The 18284-nt window shown below is 53.7% G+C and overlaps 8 protein-coding genes across 8 annotated transcripts; 4 read left to right on the forward strand and 4 right to left on the reverse strand.

The window, feature by feature from the left end:
- Nucleotides 1–1078: 1078 nt before the first annotated feature.
- J4E79_001425 (uncharacterized protein) lies at nucleotides 1079–3760 on the forward strand (the record flags this gene model as incomplete). Its single annotated transcript, XM_049350335.1, has 1 exon — nucleotides 1079–3760. The coding sequence occupies one exon, from the start codon at nucleotides 1079–1081 to the stop codon at nucleotides 3758–3760; it is 2682 nt and encodes an 893-aa protein (XP_049215494.1).
- Nucleotides 3761–4142: 382 nt separating this feature from the next.
- J4E79_001426 (uncharacterized protein) lies at nucleotides 4143–5583 on the reverse strand (the record flags this gene model as incomplete). The annotated part of the gene is made up of 2 exons (XM_049350336.1): nucleotides 4143–4764; nucleotides 4814–5583. The coding sequence occupies 2 exons, from the start codon at nucleotides 5581–5583 to the stop codon at nucleotides 4143–4145; spliced, it is 1392 nt and encodes a 463-aa protein (XP_049215495.1).
- Nucleotides 5584–6242: 659 nt separating this feature from the next.
- On the forward strand, nucleotides 6243–7102 carry J4E79_001427 (uncharacterized protein; the record flags this gene model as incomplete). Its single annotated transcript, XM_049350337.1, has 3 exons — nucleotides 6243–6300; nucleotides 6350–6667; nucleotides 6723–7102. The coding sequence occupies 3 exons, from the start codon at nucleotides 6243–6245 to the stop codon at nucleotides 7100–7102; spliced, it is 756 nt and encodes a 251-aa protein (XP_049215496.1).
- Nucleotides 7103–7235: 133 nt separating this feature from the next.
- On the reverse strand, nucleotides 7236–8273 carry J4E79_001428 (uncharacterized protein; the record flags this gene model as incomplete). The annotated part of the gene is made up of 2 exons (XM_049350338.1): nucleotides 7236–7495; nucleotides 7547–8273. 2 exons carry the CDS (start codon nucleotides 8271–8273, stop codon nucleotides 7236–7238), a joined length of 987 nt encoding a protein of 328 aa, XP_049215497.1.
- A 445-nt stretch (nucleotides 8274–8718) lies between these two features.
- On the forward strand, nucleotides 8719–9391 carry J4E79_001429 (uncharacterized protein; the record flags this gene model as incomplete). The annotated part of the gene is made up of 2 exons (XM_049350339.1): nucleotides 8719–9129; nucleotides 9209–9391. The coding sequence occupies 2 exons, from the start codon at nucleotides 8719–8721 to the stop codon at nucleotides 9389–9391; spliced, it is 594 nt and encodes a 197-aa protein (XP_049215498.1).
- A 1664-nt stretch (nucleotides 9392–11055) lies between these two features.
- Nucleotides 11056–13303, forward strand: J4E79_001430 (uncharacterized protein; the record flags this gene model as incomplete). The annotated part of the gene is made up of 5 exons (XM_049350340.1): nucleotides 11056–11809; nucleotides 11856–11942; nucleotides 11993–12904; nucleotides 12954–13074; nucleotides 13123–13303. 5 exons carry the CDS (start codon nucleotides 11056–11058, stop codon nucleotides 13301–13303), a joined length of 2055 nt encoding a protein of 684 aa, XP_049215499.1.
- A 791-nt stretch (nucleotides 13304–14094) lies between these two features.
- Nucleotides 14095–15364, reverse strand: J4E79_001431 (uncharacterized protein; the record flags this gene model as incomplete). Its single annotated transcript, XM_049350341.1, has 3 exons — nucleotides 14095–14832; nucleotides 15023–15177; nucleotides 15229–15364. 3 exons carry the CDS (start codon nucleotides 15362–15364, stop codon nucleotides 14095–14097), a joined length of 1029 nt encoding a protein of 342 aa, XP_049215500.1.
- A 512-nt stretch (nucleotides 15365–15876) lies between these two features.
- Nucleotides 15877–17217, reverse strand: J4E79_001432 (uncharacterized protein; the record flags this gene model as incomplete). Its single annotated transcript, XM_049350342.1, has 2 exons — nucleotides 15877–16971; nucleotides 17161–17217. The coding sequence occupies 2 exons, from the start codon at nucleotides 17215–17217 to the stop codon at nucleotides 15877–15879; spliced, it is 1152 nt and encodes a 383-aa protein (XP_049215501.1).
- Nucleotides 17218–18284: the final 1067 nt, after the last annotated feature.

Raw genomic sequence — 18284 nt, forward strand, 5'->3', positions numbered from 1 at the left:
AAGGGCTGTGATAGTGTGGGCCGATTGCGGGTGAGGATTGCCTGTCAGCCCTGTAGATCATGATAGCAACCACCCACAGTCCATGAGTTGCTGCGTGGACTTGACCAGCCACTCCCCGTCTTGTGGCCACATGCGCCAGTAACAAAATGACCGTACGACGTATCCTCTGGACTAGACTTGGGTGACGCAGGTACATGCGAGCAGGCGGAATAAGCGTTGTGGCTCTCAGGGTCTTGTGCTCCGCTTCCAGCTGGGCCCGGAAATTTCATGCATCATCCATGTCTTGTGGTAGCGGAGACACTAGCTCCCAGTCGTCTCTGAGGGGTGCTCCATCTCTCCCAGCTTGTTATTCTTGCTCCTGTCTGCTTGTGTCTCGTAAGAGTTAGTTTTTCGCGTCAAAGAATGCCATGTCACACACCGCCGGATGGAGTGCAGCCTCGCTTAACCTACCGGTTGCGGCGGCTTGCGGACAGGCTGAACCCTTGCACCTCAAAGCGCGACCTCGAACTTTCATCAACCTCATTGTCACCCATCAATACACACTAAACAACATCGCGTCGCATCCTGGGAACATGATCGCGAGTCGCAATCTACACATGAACGAGCGCCAGACGTTTCTCCATCGAGTTTAGTCCCACAGCGCATCTGCCGGCTTCGACGCGTGAAGGCTTGTCCACGTGTTTACGGACCCACTGCAGGAACCCGCCATCAACAATACCGTCACCGAAAGTGTTAAAGAGCAAGAGTTGGAACGCAACGCGACCGCAATCGCGCAAATAGGACGCGCAGAAGTTGGGTCTCTGGCCGAGGTGTAAGTTGGCGCGATTTTCCTACCCATGTCTTTGCGATGTGCCCAGGTCTCTCCCATGCATTGCGAGGCTGTATGCACGTGTCGTCCTGATTCACCTTCACCTCGTCTTCACCGCGCAAATTTTCGCCAGCTGGCTGCAGCTTGGCAGCAGTTGGGCAACCCAATCTGTTTTCTATTGTCTTGTCATTGTCGCGAATCTGTCTTTTTTCTTTGTTCACAGCTATTGTTGGACGACTCCAGTCCTCTGGCGTCTTTTCTTTCTTCTACATGACCGCCCCAGCAACCCAATCTTCCAACGACCAACTACTCACACAACCTCAGCAAGCAATCCAGCCCACTTCTCCTGTGCTTGGTTTCGATTTTGCTGGCGACACATCACTTCCAGATTTCAACCGCGATCTTGACGAGCTCATCGCCGCCATGTCACAACGTGCCAATGGGGAGGCGCGCACGCCTGGAGGACGTAACCGTCGCTCAGATCGCCTCAGTCAAAAGGCAAACTCTGTTGTTGCAGATTCAGTTGTCACCAATGCCACAGCTTCCGCCGCAGCGAAACGTACTACAACAACTTTAACCAAGGTCGCCAGTCGCAGATCAAATGCCTATGGCGCGAGCGGTCGTACTGGTGCCCCAGATAAGCTCCCGGCCGCCCCTGCCACAGGATTCGCCCAGGCCATGGAGAACCAGATGGAGAAGTACGCCGACGATGAGGAAGAGGAGGACCGTCAAAGCGAACAGCAAAACCACGAGGAAGAAGGTGTCGAGGAACTTGGAAGTGAGCGCCAATCGCGCTTCATCAGGCAAAACCGAAACAGTGACAAGTTCTCACCTGACGATGTGCGCAACCCCGCATCGAAGTCAAAGGTCACTCCTGGTTACTCCTTCATCGACAGTGATGACTTCGACCACAGCGATGATGATCTTGCGGCGTCTGTCGGCAATACCACCAAGTCGTTTGGTCTTGCCCACGAGGCTGGTATGCTAGTGTCTCAGGATCCGTTCATGGGCTCGCCTTTCCCAAAGCCTGCAGCATCGAACCGCAAACCTGACCTTACAACATCTACCAACAACACAAAATCGAACGGCATCACCCACGAGGCTGCTACTTCAGGCGCACAAGATCCGTTCGTCAGGCCAGCAGTACCGAGTCGCAGGCCCGCCAGTCGTACTGTGAATGGAGCAAGGACCCAAGGACCCACCCCCGTTTTATCTCAAAGTTCTATTCGTAACAGGGTCTCAGTCCAACCTCAGATTCCTACTCCTGCCGAAAATGCTATCAAGGCACCCATCCAAGGACAGTCCCATATCAGGGCAAACGTGCAGCGGCCTACTGTTCGCGCTCCGTCAGCTGAGAATGAAGGATCTGTAAGAGATCTAATCGCCGAGGAGCAGACTAGACTCCAGCAACAAGGCCCACCATCGCAGTCACAGCGACAGTCAGAGCGACGCCGCCCGCACCAAAAGGACAGGGTCGAGCTCAACGCATGGCTTGGCGATGTTGAACCAGACGAGGTTGACGAGCCGGTATGGGAATGGAAAAAGCTTATGATTTGGGCGTTTGGTGGATTGGCCGGGTTACTGCTGTTGAGCTACCTTATCTCCTCCGCCATGGTGGCCACGCCATTCCCCGAATCAGCCGTGCGTACGCCTGGATTGGTGAAGGCTGTGGGCGCACGAGTCAGTCACACATATGAGAAGATTACCGAGTTCATCCTTCCTCCCACCGAGCACAAACTCACAGAGGCTGAACTGGCTCAAGCGTATAAGAACAACGGCGACGATAATCTCTTATGGGGCCGCATGTCCAACATCGACAAGCGACACACGCAGCGCTTGGAGGATGTTCGTGCAGATATGCGCACGACAATTGAGGAGCTCAAGCAGGAGCTTCCTGAAGTCATGATCGTTCGCCGTAATGAGGATGGCACTTCTGAAATCACGGATGACTTCTGGATGGCACTGACTGGCAAGACACGTTCAAGCATGGGCGACAAAGAGTGGGCGCGCTATATTGAACAGACCAAGACCAAGCTCGGCGAGCTCTTCGACACCACGGCCCAGCAAGAACGCAGCCACACTGAGAGCTGGCCACAGGCCGTCTCTCGTGATGAGTTCGTCACCTTCATGGAGCGCCGTTACGAAAACTTGACCGCTCAAGTCGACAAGAAGATCGACGAAGCTATCCGAGCCCAGAGCGCTCAGTTCAAGACGATGGTACAGGCAGAGGCCCGAAAGACCATGATGGACCAAATCCGACTCAACTCTCTAGCCCAAGCCAACCTCGTCGCAAACTACGAGCTCCACCTCACCAAACCCAACTACTTCTCTCCTGGCCTAGGCGCCGTTGTCGATCCTGACATGTCTTCCGTCACATACAACCACCGAGCTGGTCGACTCCATGGGCTCATACGCCGCTGGGCCTTCGTCCCTCATCGCAACCCACCCATGGCTGCGCTGACAAAGTGGGAAGAGCCAGGCGACTGCTGGTGCTCTGCTGGTCAAGCGCCCGTTTCAAGCGGCCAGGCCCAACTCACTGTCAAACTCCCACGTCCCGTCATCCCCAAGCAGGTCACCATCGAGCACGTCCCCATGAGCATGATGCCCGCGCGCAACATCTCCAACGCGCCCCGCGACATCGAGCTCTGGGTCCAGACAGACGCGCCCATCAACCCCTACTACTCCCACCGCCAGGTAACCTGCCGCGACCCGCCGCCACCCAGCTTCGACGGTCCCGCCTGGAAGTGCCTCGGATCCTTCAAATACAACATCCACGCATCCAACCACCTCCAGACGTTCGATCTCGCTGGCGAGCCGTCCGAACCCGTTTCGAAAGCCATGGTACGCGTGACTAGCAATTGGGGTGCCAGTCACACGTGCCTGTACCAGGTCAGGCTACACGGGACGGATGCAGAGAAGGACTACGAGTACCCTGTGAGCCTAATGGATTAGGCTCTCGTAATAGCTGGGATGATGTCGTAATGTAGCATGACGGCGTTTTATATTGTTTTCTGCAGGATACCTTCGGGTTTTTACGATTGTGTTTGTATACCCAGGATAGTTACAGAGCATCAGGAATTGAAATTTAACTTGACGATTATGAAGTTTCATGGATGCGGTGACCTTTTGAGTGATTTCTCTGTATGTGTTGGTTCATTGAGGGTAGGCTGGGTGGACTGAGTAGGCTCTGGGGTTACGTTGTTATTGTATTGGAGTGTGACAGGCTCACTTTTGTGGCAGGCTGTCTACTGTGTATACTCAATGTATCCACCAAGGCTTTAGTATATGGAGCACCAACAATTCTTTCTAGACTGTCGTATACCATCAGGCCCATCTATCGCACGACACCTCCCTTGAGAGTGGGAATGCTACACAGACCGTCCTTGGTTCTCAGCTTAGCTACACCCGTCTTCTTATCCGCGCCCTCGCCGCTCAATTGTGGTACGACGCCAACATCGAAGCCGACCTCTAGGCCATCTGTTGTAGTGAAGCCTGGCTGGATCATCTCCCAGACCTTCTTCTTGGGGTTGAGCACCGGCTCAGGCTCGCCTTCCCAGCCCTCGAAGTAGACGCGGTCGCCAGCCTTGCTCTCCTTGGGGGGATCTACCAGCTCGACTGGTCCCTTGTGGCTGTCCTCACCCTCGGTAACGCGTGGTGACGCAGCGAGTACCATCGCACAGCTCTTGACACCGCGCATAGTGACGGGCTTCAGGTTGCACACTGCGACAATCTTGCGGTTCTGCATCTCCGAGAGGGGAATCAGGCCGTTGAGACCCGAGCATACGGTGCGCACGACCTGACCTTCGTACTCTGAGGTGTTGTCTGTGCCGGGAGCGTCACCGCATGCGATTGTGGATACGTAGAGCGAGTCGGCGTTGGGGTGGGTCTCGGCCTTGAGGATGTGGCCTACGCGGAGGTCGATGAGGGCGGGAGAGAGGGGCTTCTCAACTGGCGCGCTGCGTGTTGTTAGATGGTGCGTAGACGCAGGATAGAAACATGACTTACGCTTTCTGGGGCTTGGGCTGCTTCTCCTTCTTTTCCTTCTTCTTCTTCTCGGTTGGCGCACCTTCTGGAACACCGCCAGCTGAGCCACCCGCTGCATTGCCGACGACTGCAGATGCTACAGCGGAGCCAGCAGCCTCGACCTTGCCCTTTGCCTTGTCCGCCTTGCTCTTGCCTCCCTGGCCCCCTTGTGCGGCTTGTCCTTGTTCACCGGTTAGAGTAGTAGCTGTGGCACCAGACGCGGCGGCACTGGCAGCCGCAGCCTCCTTCTCCTTCTTCTTGCGCTCCTTCTCGGCCTTTGCGTCTACTGGCTTGATCTTGAAGATGACGTTGTCCTGGTCAATGTTGACCTTGTCGTCCAGCTTCAGGCCGAAGACAGGCGAGTTCTGGACGAAGTCGACATGGCGGACGATGTGGTGGTATCCCTGCTCTCCAGTCCTCTCCTCAGCACTCCATTTCGAGACTACTGGTGCGAGCTTCTGGTAGAGGGCGATGTCTGCGACGGAGGGCTTTGCGCCGAGGACGGTGGTTCGGCTCGAGAGGTGTGTGTTGAGTGACGACAGGCGCTCGGAGGCTTTGGCGGCATCCTCAGAGGAGGAGGCGATGTGGGAGGCAGTGATCAGCCATTGACTGAGTTCCGTCTTCTCGGCGTCGGTGTAGGTGACTTCGGGGTAGAGGGCCTGCGAGGCCTTGACAGCGTCCGTCTCGTCGGCGGCATTGTTGGGCGCGTGTGTCTTGAGGAAGGTGACCAGGGTCTCGTCGATTGTGGTCATGGTGGGCAGTGGTGCGAAGGTTCGCTGGAAAAAGTTGAGGGCAAGTGGCTGTAGTGGGGTAAAGAAATCCGCCGTAAAGCTACTGGGCGCAGTGGCTATGGATCTGTGGGGATGTGTAGGCGGTATGAAAGATGCTCCGGCCTGGCAATATCTAGTCCGTGGTAATTGGCGTCGTCCGATGTGTAATATGCGAGGAAAGGGCGTAGCGGGTGGACAACGGCGAAGATGCATGATTCACGTGAGTCAAATTCAGGTCCTTCGTCACCGCGCGGGGCTCAGAAGCTTCCGCCATGTCGCCGCACAGGCCATCGCGTTTCTCAAGTCGCGTGTCCATCGCATGCATCGCGTCGAGTGCACCTCAAGATGATACTGTTATGCCGAGGGTTGAGATGTCTCGTATTATGAACTACTCTCCACGCGTAGATGGTGCTTGATCGTTTCTCGTTCATGCCGCCCGCAGTCCTTCGAGGCCTCAGCATGCGAAAGAAAGAGCCAAACCCCCCAATGGTCTAAGCAGACGATGCTGTAGCCTATGATATGTCTGTGGAAGGCAAAGAGAGTTTGGATGACGAGTCGTTTGCTGCCTGCGCCCCACGTCTACCTAGGTATAACATGTCGAGCTCTCCTTCCCCGCAACACCATTTCTACACAGCATCACCATGGCGTCCGAATCGTCACCAGATGTGCCCAAGGGCAGGAAGAGGTTCATTCCTCTGGGTACGACATCTCCACATACACTGCATACATACCAGCTGATGCGCGACAGAAAACAATCCCGATGTCATGTCCGCTCTCGTCCACAAGCTCGGTCTGTCGGAGAAGCTTGCATTCCACGATGTCTTTAGCATAGACGAGCCCGAGCTACTTGCTTTCGTACCTCGACCTGCTCATGCCCTCCTCCTCGTCTTCCCTGTCAGCAAGACATACGAGACATTTCGCATGCAGGAAGACAAGGACAAGCCGGAATACCAGGGACATGGCCCAGAGGAGGAGGTCATCTGGTATAAGCAGACTATTGGAAATGCTTGTGGTCTAATCGGATTACTCCACGGTGTCTCCAACGGTTCCGCCCGTGCACACATCAGTCAGTAGCCGCCGTGTTCCGAGACAGCCATCAGACATGCTGACAAAAGCCTTAGGACCCGACTCGAATCTGGCCAAGCTGGTCAACGACGCGATACCCCTCAAGCCTGTCGAACGAGCCGATCTCCTCTACGAATCTGAAGCTCTCGAGAGCGCACACCAAAGCGCTGCATCCGGTGGTGATACTGCTGCGCCTGAGGCCGATTCCGACGTCGATCTACACTACGTTTGCTTTATCAAGTCGGACAAGAACCATCTGTGGGAGCTTGACGGTCGGCGGAAAGGCCCTCTTGACCGCGGTGCGCTGGGTCCAGACGAGGATGTCCTGAGCGAAAAGGCTCTTGACCTGGGCGTACGTAGCTTCCTCAAGCGCGAGGCTGAGGCCGGCGGAGGAGAGCTGCGTTTCAGTCTGATTACACTTGCCGAGTCGTTCTAGGAGGATAACGAGAGGAGGGAGTCCCGGCAATTCGCTGAAATGTCTGGCGATGAATTCTAAGGTACAAGGCTGCATGGTCTCTAGCATGATGTATTCACTAGTCTATATCACTCCGAGGAGAGTACGGCTTTGCTCAAAAGTCATCCACCTTGACTTCTCGTCCCTCCTTGAGTGGCAGATACACCTTCTCCCATAGATCACTCCTCTCACCAAGATGATACGTCAAGCTAACATCTTGCATACCTGGAGGTGAGGAGGACGAAGTAGAAGCCATGGTTTCGAGTTGCGAGATAATGTTTTCTAGACCCAAAGCCTTTCCGGTGGCTTGCGTACTGCCAGCTTCCAGCGAGACGTGGACGATATGGATGTGGAAGTGATAGTATGTTGGTTGATCTATGCGCTCGTCAGCAAGTCTTCGCAACTCTCTTCTCGGCATAGACTTACAGTGCACATAAAGTTTCAACTCATCCCTCTCAAGCTCAGGGTACAGCTTAACGGTTGCCTCGAGCATCTTCTCCCGCATATGCTTCACCCACTCCGCCATATTCTTTTTCAAATCCCTTACACTCCAGATGTCTCTTCGCTCGACTATACCGAGCAAGTGCAGACTGCCCATTGTCTTGCGGTCCCAGTTCAGATCAGGCAAAAGCAAGAAGCCCTCCTCGCCCGACTCACGGTAGATGACATCCTCTTGTTCAGTCCGGCCCTCAATGATGTTGAACACCCAGTTCAACGCGCCCTTTTCGCGCTGAGCCTGCATGTACGGCCTCACGTACTTTTCGTAAATCTCTGGCGTCTCGGTGACGACCCTTAAGCGCTGTTGCTCGTACTTCTTGACGTGCTTCTCTGTACAAGGATAGATTAGGTTCAATTTGAAGTCCGGAGGTGGGTTCTCGTCGCTGGGGTTGGAGTTTGCGAGGAACCACGCGTAGATGTCATTGGCACCGAGGTTCTTGATGTTACGGAGCGAGGTGGAGAAGCTGTTCAGAATTTCAGGGTTCGTATCGAAGGCAGCGCGCTCAGCGAGTAGGAGAGCGGGTTTGGAGTCTATGGTGCCCAGAAGGGAGATGCGACGGCCAGCTTGGTCGGAATTCAAGAGGCGGGTCAGATGGAATTTGGGGATTAGAGCCTCCGCGTGGGCGGCGACATCTGGGGGTGTTGTGGAAGTCATTGTTGACGGTAGGTTGTGAAGCACAATTCCAGCACTAAGGTCATAGTCAGTAAGAGTGAACACCTAAGAAACATGGCATGCTCTATGTATGAGTCAAGCGTCCTCGTCGCGGACTCTCACGTCTACTCAGGTATACGCGTTCGTTTTAACAAGATTCGCGATTTTAACAAGTCTGGGGATTCTGAACTTACCAGAACAAGGTAGAATAGTCCTAAAAACACATGCAAAGTATCCCGCGGTTTCGGCACGATGTGGGGGTGGAGATTGATGCGAGGTCACATGTCTGCGCGATCTCGCGTATCACTGCAGCAACCAGGGAAGGCGCCCCGATCGACGCCAAGCAAAACCAATGAGGTCACTCTACCCAACCACCCCATCATAGCACGCAACCATCACGACGTCAAATACCTAAGAATCACCAGATATCGATCGCAAATACATCAATATGGCACCCAAACGCAAAGCATCGGGCCCAGCGGCCAAATCGCAACAGTCGACTCTCGCATTCCACGGAACGACAAATAGGGTCACAAAGTCCGGCGTAAAAGCACAAGGCGCAAAGAAGAACCTCCTCGAAGCGAAGCTGAAAGAAGTCAAGCCGGAGACAATCGATATCTCAGATACTGAGCCGACAACGACAGAAGCTGCGATCATCGAGCAAACAGAACAGGAGGTCAAGGCACAGGAGGTTGAGAGTACACCAGAGGAGGACCAGGCACGGCGCATATCAGATGCAGCGATCAAGAAGTACTGGGCCGCGAAGGAGAAGCAAAGGCGCGCATCAAGGGCGCACCAGGGGGCTCTAAGCTTGCACGAGAAGATCCTCAGGGAGTTCGACATGAGCGCGCACTATGGCGTAAGTTTACTACCCAGCACCCTGCCTTCAGAGCTCCCCCACGTCTTGTTGCATCACTAATACGATTTGCGCTATGTAGCCATGCACCGGAATCGCTCGGTTGAAGCGCTGGAAGCGAGCGCAACGGCTCGATCTCGACCCGCCGATCGAAGTACTCGCAGTCTTGTTGAGGGAGCAGGACGCGGGCGATAAGGACAGGATAGCTGTCCAGCGCTCCATCGTCGATGATATACTGAACTCAAAAGCCGAGCTTGATGTATGAGGATAGGTCTTGGCTTGCGGAACGCGGATTGCGGGATGGACCCTGCCGGAGTGATACCTTTCCATTATATCTGTAACGTACGAGGATTTGGATACTGAGCTTATGCGAGGAGTTGGGCGTCATGATTGAACGGGATACGACGGTCGTGTATGTATAGCAAGAGGAGTATCGGAAGGCACGCGAGCAGTCACCACCTGGGCACCATGTAGACCGGCTGCAGGTTAGCAACCCAACCCAAAAGGTCTTATACGAGTCCGCTTCACATGTTATGACAACCGATGTCTAGAGCTTTGTGACAGGATGCGCTCCAGAACGTTTTTTCATCGTGCGTCAGCATGCATCGGGGCTTACGACTCAACTACTTGGGCAGACATAGTAGGCTCGGATCTAGTAAACGAACACAGACACCTGGTCCTGGTCTGCCTCCCTTGCAAAGCGATAAGAAGCGACAACGTAATGCGGGGTTGTGAGGTCGACTAAACAGTGTGGCCTCGTGAATCGTGTTTAGCTAGTACGTCCAAAGCGTGCAGTCTGCAGCTGGTCGTTTGACAGCCACGAAGAGGCTCCAGACTCTAGTCTCGTCGGCGGCTCCAGAGTGCCAAAAGACGCGGGGTTGATCGGCAATCGCTCGATGAAGCTCCAGACTTCACGCTCGCGTGTTGGGTGGCAATTGCTGAGCTGCACGCCAGTGGGGCATGATGCTGGATCCGCATGCGAATGGCACACTAACTGTCAGCCCGATTCCACGCTGCCGGCGACGTCCTTGTTAGCGGGACGTGAGCTCTATAGTGGCTAGTTTAGCATGCACACTGCGTGCCCTCATATCTCCGCACGCATCCTTGCCCAGTCTGCCAGACCCACCCACTGGCATCCTTATCGCCCTTGGACAACTGCGCCGTGATGCTGCCGAATCCCAGCGGCTGTCATGGAGCAGGAACAGCTTCTGTGCATGCCCCGTGTGCGGTGTCGTCTACACGGGCCAACGATTGCAGAGCTGTCGGAGCAGGCATTGCATGGTGGCGCGCACCACGAAGCTGGGTTGGGTGAATTAAAACGGCGCCTTGTCGAATGCTGGGAAAGTCAGATAGCGGGGAACCACTAGAGACGCCCATATCCCTCGTCGTGGCTACAACCTCCATCGACGCCCCTCGCCCTTCCGTGTTTTCTTCTTTCTTCTCGACTTAATTCAGTTCAATCCATTCCCCGCAATTCTTCACTTCACCTGTCCTCACATCATGTTCACCGTCGCGCTGTAGGTCGTACCTTCCTGCAAAGGGTCGCAACTTCTCGACGGCCCTCGTGCTTACCTCTTTGACCCCGGCTGTTGATCAACTCAACAACTAACGTGCGCCGTCTCCCCAAACTTTCATCTCGGTAGGTCCCACAGCTCGAGGCATAAGACGCCCTTCGGTCCCGTGTACTGATCATTGCGCGACAGATCACTCCTGTCACTCCACTCTGTCGTGATACGCACGCTCCTGCTGTACATTGGTGGTCCTCTGACCCCTCCGCTGCATCTCTTTGATTGGGAAGGGACCATCACCATTAGCCAGCCTATTGCTATTGCAAGGAGCCTGCCCAATTGATTCCTCGCCCACCACAGGCCCTTCACACGTTGCGCGCCTTCGACCACATTCTAATCCCCAAGCCTTGGACTTGTCAACATGGCTGCTGCTGTCGCCAGATATCCTTCTATGCCCGGTCGTTCTTCAACACCTCCACCGCACCTGTCGCTCAACACCTCTTCTCGTGGTACGCCTACTGCCATTCCCAACAAGCACATCCCGGAGTGCTCTCCTGGTGGGCTCCCTGCAACTCCCCCAGCATCGCCCCCGCGCCAGGACAGTCTTATTGAAACCTCGTCAATCACATACCCGCCAGATGCATACTGTTCACTCTACTCCGATGACCCGCCCGTGTACACTATCACCGCGGATCGCATGGCGGAGGCCCTAGAGCACATTGCAACGCAGCCGCTTCCGAACCCTGACCAAGTCTTTCCGTGGATGCATGGTCTTCACTCCGAGAATCAGATACAGCTTGCTTTCTTCTCATCTCGTCGCAGAAGCGGTCGGAAAGTTCCTAGATGCATTCGCAGCATTACTGTCGTGAAGACCGGCGGGAACCTGTCAGCTTCCAAGCTCAAGGGCGCAATTGCACCGGATGAGCTACTGGAATCGGTGTCTTCTGACACGCCCAGGTTCATTGAATGTGACCCCAAGGATGGCTTTTCCGTGCGCAACTTCCAGATCCAGGCCTGCAAACTGGCTATGGTGTCTGACATCATAGTGTATGGCGACCACAAAACCAAACCGCAAGACACGATTGCGCTTGCTCAGAAGATTTCCAGGGCGCAGAGGCAGTATGAAGCAAGGAACGGATTTCCGCATTGCCTGTTCAACACCTTCATGCTCTCAGGTACGATCAGTGACTGCTGTAAAGTGTACAAAACTAATAAGCTCAGATCCCTTTGCATCCATGCAGGAGAAGTACCCAAAGCTGGTTGCTATCAATTCTACGGGCGATATGACAGGAGAGATTGCCGATTTCTGTAAGTTGGTATGCGACAGGAGATGACTCACCGCTGACATGAACATACAGTCTATTGGGAACGATACGAGATGAGTGCGATGTCTAAAGCAACTGAGATCAGCAACAACGTTTTCCTGGGACCAACGCCTGACCAGGCACTGCATCCGGATTGCGTGGGCGAAGAAGGCTACGATATGCTGATTGAAGCGACCGATCTTGCGCATGTACCCGAATCGCGCTCGCTCCGAGCTCTCCGCATGGGTCTGGAACGAGTTCACCGCAAGTCTACTCTGCACATGGAATTTCCCTCATCCGGAAGCATCATGCCTCCTACATGGGCGCATGGCGAAGTTGACGGCCTGATGGAAATGTGCAAATGGATGTACGAGCTGGCGAACCCACAAGAGGTCCGGCGGTCGAAGCGAAGACGGGAAGAAGAAGACGAAGCTATAGAGATGGACGACATTGCTGCGCCACGCAAGTTTTTGATACACTGCACAGATGGCTATACCGAGACGACACTTCTGGCCTTGGCTTACTTCATGTATGCAGAAGGTCTACCTGTTCACGATGCTTGGATTCAAATGCATCGCGACAAAGGCCGCAACTTCTTCGCATACCCTTCAGATGTTGCTCTTCTAACAGCGATTCAACCTCGAATCCTTCAAGACTCTCCTCGCTTCAACCAGAGTGTTCTGAATCTTTCCGAACCACGCTGGCTTTCGAAGCTCGACGGCAGTCTGCCCAGTCGGATCTTGCCTTACATGTACCTCGGCAACCTTGGACACGCTAACAACCCGGAGCTCCTCCGCGCTATGGGCATTAACCGCATCCTGAGTGTTGGAGAACCGCTTTCTTGGCCCGAAGACGTCAAGAAGAAGCTCGACTGGCCTGCCGAGAACTTCCTGATGGTCGACCGAGTTCAGGACAATGGCGTAGATCCTCTCTGGGGCGAGTTTGAGCGTTGCCTGAAATTCATTGGTGAGTGGCTTCGCTCCATGCTGAGACTCGCATAACTGACGTTTTGTAGAAGCAGGCAAGAAAGAGGGAGGCGCTACTTTAGTGCATTGCCGTGTCGGCGTGTCGCGTTCTGCAACAATTTGTATTGCTGAAGTAATGAACGAGATGGGCCTATCCTTCCCTCGTGCCTAGTAAGTAATGAGCTGTCTTCCATTTGACCCAGACTAACTTAGTTCCAGCTGCTTTGTTCGGGCACGACGACTTAATGTTATAATTCAACCACACCTTCGATTCACTTACGAACTTCTTAAGTGGGAAGAGTACCAGCGTCAACGACGCAATGAGCCTCTTCGCCGCGACCTGGAGTGGGCAACAGTTGCGCGCGAAATCGCGCTGATGAACAAGCCCTACTCCAGATAACGACTTCTACGAACTCTCCGACCTCTCTGCTCGATATGACTCACGACGATACGATACGACTCGTACATGTACGATTACAGGCCACCAAGCCTTTGAGCTGCCTATTCTGTTCAGGATGATCCATCATCCCTTGTGTGCGATATGGGCGTTTGCAATTCCTTCGTCTTGCTCTGCCATGATCTTTCCTTCTACTTCCGATGTTTGCGTTGATTTTGTCCTGCGACCCTGCTGTTTTGCACTACGGATCTGAGCCTGGTTTCGCGTTGTCTGGTTCACTTTTGCGAAACCGTGGTCGCAGGATTTTGCTGTACTGGATGTCTGTCATTCTGGGTCTGCGGTCTGGATGTCAATGTGTTACGGGATCAAAGGGCTATGGGCATCTTTCATCACTGACTTTCTCCATCCATGTATTACTGTCTCGATCCACTGCAGCGCACCTAGCGCTGCTGCATCGTTGTCGATTTGTGGGCTGATGTTCGGACGAATCATGGAGTACTGGGTCTCAAATCACTTTATGGCGTATACACTTTTAGTCGTAACAACAAGGTCTCTTCTTTCTCTATGTGTCTCAACATGCGTCGCAGTGCTGTTCCCGTCTTCCTCTTTGACCAAAGCTTTTCCCTCATCCCACCGCTGCATGGCACACGTTTCACAGGCAAGGACGACGAAGCTCATGTTCGCTCTCCAAGGGTCTTCACGATAGGCACGATTGTGCAATTCATCAGATGTACATCACGAGGGTAGGACATCATGTGTGAAGCGGTTACTGATGTCGATCAAAGTCATATTGTCTACTCCTTGCCCCCAAGATACCTGTAGACTACTGAAAAGTCTTTGCCCTTGCAGTTTTCGGCTTTCTCGCAAGCATCGTAGAGCGCTCTTGCTGGTTCTCCCAGCGCAAGCTTGACACCAGCTTCATCAGCAGCCTTCAACGCAAGCTTGAGATCTTTGCTGGCCAGGCCTATACCGAACCCTCCCTCGTAGCCTCTGCTTGCAGGAGCGCCCTCAATGACGCCGGGAACGGGGTTATTGACCTCACTGGGCCAGCACTTGCCAGTCGCTGTGTTGATCATACCAGCTAGCGCCTTGGGATCAAGGCCCCACTTCACACCCATGCTCATTGCTTCTGCAGTCGCAATGTTGTTGAGTGCGAGCAGATAGTTGTTTGCAAGCTTGCCCTTGAGACCAGCACCTGGTCCGCCAAGGTGAACCACTCTCCGACCCATCAATGACAGGACTTTGGTGGCACCTTCGACTGCCTCAGGCGGCGCACCGATCATGAAGGTGAGCGTACCAGCCTGTGCACCAACGACACCACCAGACATCGGCGCATCAATGAACTTTCCTTGACCAGTGGAGTGAGCAGCTCCCGCTACCTCACCAGACGTCATAGGATCAATGGTTGAGCAATCGATGAAGAAACGTTCTTTGTTGATGGAGCTGTCTGAAAGGAGAGTAGCTGGTTCCAGCATCTCCTTGAAGACTGCCTTGACATGCTTAGGTTCTGGCAAGGATGTGACGATAGTTTCCTGCAACACTGTCAGTGGACTGCACTCGAAGTACTTGACGAGAAGATGTGTTGTGTATAAAGCATCAGAGGATTGGCTATAATTTTTGTGTAATCAGGAGAAGGGCCACGAATGGCCCCCAACTTAGATCATTGATAGAACAATTAATTCATCACGAGAGTGCTAGGAGAAGTGGAAGAGGTACACGTACGGCTTTTTCAGCGACTTCTCGTACGTTCTCAGCCACTCGTACGCCTTGTGGATGCTCCTCGAGGAATTGCTTTGTAGCTGCGGTATTGACATCGTGCACGAAGAGTGTGTCTTCAGCCGGTATCTTCGCTCTGAGGTTCTTCGCCATGGGATACCCTGTATTTGATGTTAGGACATGGTGATTATGTGAGCTGCCAGAGTACTAACCCATGCGCCCCAATCCTATGAACCCCCATGTAGCCTGCAGGTTGTGGGAGCTCGAGAAGCATCTCCGCGCGCTCTGGCGGGCCGCTGAAGGTGTTGATCTCCGCAGAGGCGAAGCTAGCGCCGAGACTGTCCGCATCTTGTGATATGGTATGAGGAAGGGTATCTGGGTAGTTGAGTTTGGCAACGTGTTGCGGAGAGCGGTTGGAATCGGTCTCCGCACTCATGGATCGCGTTCAGCCGAGGTCGCGGTCCAATGCAGCAGCACCCGTACGTGGGGCTAGCAGCATGCGTGGATGCATCGTGAATAGTGCGACCCTGGCCCCAAGGCTGTTGGAGCTGGTCTTCCGTGAGGTGCCCGTGAAGCTTGGGACTAAAGATGAGTGGGTGGGTGGGTGTGAGCTCAGAGAAAATTACAGGCTGGCGGAAAAGTAATTCCGGCCGAAGCGCGCTACGTCTAATTCGTCGGGGCCCGGGCGTTCGCCTTGAGCGCTGCTCACCACAGCACGACAGCAGACCCTATATTTGTTTGAAGACTCGAACATCCCGATGCCCTGCCTGATGGCTATGCATTGTGGTCATTTTAAAGTGTACACATGAAGATCAGATCCTCTTCCTACTGAGACCTATAGAAGGCCTTCAAGCTTCCATTCATGCCCTCTCGATTTCGGGATTGGGTCCTCCCAATAACTCCGTATCCGGCACGTATTCTGGATCTGCAATACGAAGAGCGCTCTTCTCATCTATCAAACCGTCTGACCATCGAAATGCTATCTGTTCGTAATCGCTGATACGGCAAGTCGCAAGTCCACCAGTTTCTTTTCTTGTGCTGTCGCTGTCGCTGTCGCGGTGGTTCTGTTTCCTACGCCTATCCATGATCGCCTTCCAATCTTCCCATTGACTGTATATTGGTGGGATGCCTGGATCAGCGGTATCGACGTGCTCACACTTCGCAGACGACCGCTCTTCTATTACCAGTTCTGCTTCGTAATCTAATAGCTTACGAAGCTGCTCTGTAGCCTTTGGAGGAGCCACCACACGTACCACTTCCACCCTTCGCTCAAGCTCGTAATGGTACACGCTCCGGTACACGCTGTCGATCTGGCCTACGCCTCTGATCTCCATGCGTTTTATCTGCGGCCATGGAGCGCCTAACAAAACAGGCAGCACCTGTTGCGCAAAAAGCCAGTCCATCTGACGGATCCCTTGTGTCTGCCTTCTCTCATGGCCCCTACGAGGGCCGGACGACTCCTTAATACCTTCACACTGTTCGAAGAAGAGATTGCATAGCGTATTGCGTGCCGACGCCAGGAACCGTGCCCATGAGCGATACAGTGATGTATCCTGAGGAGTGTAATAGTAACCTGTATCAGGCCCTGCTATGGTAACATGAAGAGATTTTAGAACAGACTGGCGGGCTGCGAGCGTGTCAAGGGTGTCTGCTAGCACTCGCTCGTTTGGTCGCATCTGCAGTCTGGCACGATTTACGTCGAGATACTTGCGTAGCTCTTGTAGTTGGTTCGAAGCTGACGGTACCAGCTCAGACTCCGCTGTGTCTGTGGCAAGGCTTGCGAGACCCGATCCAGATGGCTTTGGGTTGGAGTTGGAAGCTGTTTCGAGCTCGGCCCATAGCTTTAGGTCGTTCAGATTTATGCTTTCGAGACGCGGCCCTCCGAGAACACAGGTGACAAATTCGCGCGTCATACGTCCGCCTAGTCGAATTGATCGAGCATCTTGGAAGAGTTTCTTCGGCAGAGTAGCTTCCCGCCACGGTCTTTGGTTTCCGTGATCAGCCCAGTAATGTATATGTACTCGCAAGTCTTACCTGAGCCAACAGAGATCGACGTCCACTACATGCACGAAGCTATGGAACGTTCGCCAAAGAGTGTCTGGTAGTGTTAAGATCTGTTCTGATTCGCCATAACCATAGCCTACCATCTTCTGGTGGAAACTCCTCACGCTCTTTGCTGAGAGTCCTTTCGTATTTCTCATAGTGGGTCCTTCTGTTGTCATTGTCATAAAACATTCTCCACAGCAGATGTAGCTTCTCGTCTGCGGTGAGTGGAGACCCTGGTTCGTATACTCTCACCATGGCTTGAGTATCTCGAACCCGCCCCTGTTTAGACCAGCTTGTCTCAGCGTAAATGGCGCGCCAGTAACGAGGTCGCGCGTCGAACAGCTCTCGATGATGGGTAATGTTCTGATAGCTGTCGAGAACTGTCCAGTGTAGTTCGCGCACATACTTTGCGTAGGTAGGTTTCTCGGCAATGGTCCTTATCAACAGCTCCTGCTTTCTAGCAGTGCTTTGGTCGATACTATGCCATTCCCGAGCGGAGAACCTGGGAGGTACGACGGCCCTTCGGCCTGTGGCAGCTCGCACGACTCGACCTTCGCGGTAAATATCGAAGGAGCATTCGATAGTGGCATTATGGGTGCTTAAATCAAGGCTGCGAAAAAGCTCAGGTAGCTGGGAACCCGGTTAGAAGAGCATGTGGAGTTGTTAGCGGAAGTAAGCTGTACCAGTTTGTTGTGGAGAAGGCGGCAGGTCTCGCTGAGGTGCTTGATGTCTGTGTGTGAACACCAATGCACGATGTCTATGAGCAGTTCAGCTGGCAGTTCCGCGAGATTCGCCATGACAGGGAAACCAAATTGTTCAAAGTGCAGTGAACTTAAGTCTTCGAGTGAATGACAGACAGTCTGAGGCAGCACAGAATGCGGGGTGCGGCGTAAGCTTCGGTCTTCTGAAACCTGCAGCTGTGCGGCGAAGCTGAACAGTAACGTCACGTGCAAACTCACTATTGACAACCTTGGAACCCAAGATCTGATTCTATCCCTCTCTTCATCATCTAGCGATCTCGACTTCTCTTTCTTACATCTCGTTTTCTCAATTTAGCTAAGAGCGCGCCTCCTACAATCCCGGATCAATTAGGCTCCGGCCAGAATATTCGCAGTTCCTGTCGTACATAAGGAGGAAGACTGATGGAAGTAAGACCAAACGGCAACGTGAACCCCTTCTGCGCCTGTGTAAGTCCTCGAGGGTGGAGAATATGCAGTAACAG

The sequence above is a fragment of the Alternaria viburni genome (assembly GCF_023758015.1).
Source record: "Alternaria viburni strain BMP 2772 chromosome Unknown scaffold_2, whole genome shotgun sequence".
Classification (NCBI taxonomy): domain Eukaryota; kingdom Fungi; phylum Ascomycota; class Dothideomycetes; order Pleosporales; family Pleosporaceae; genus Alternaria; species Alternaria viburni.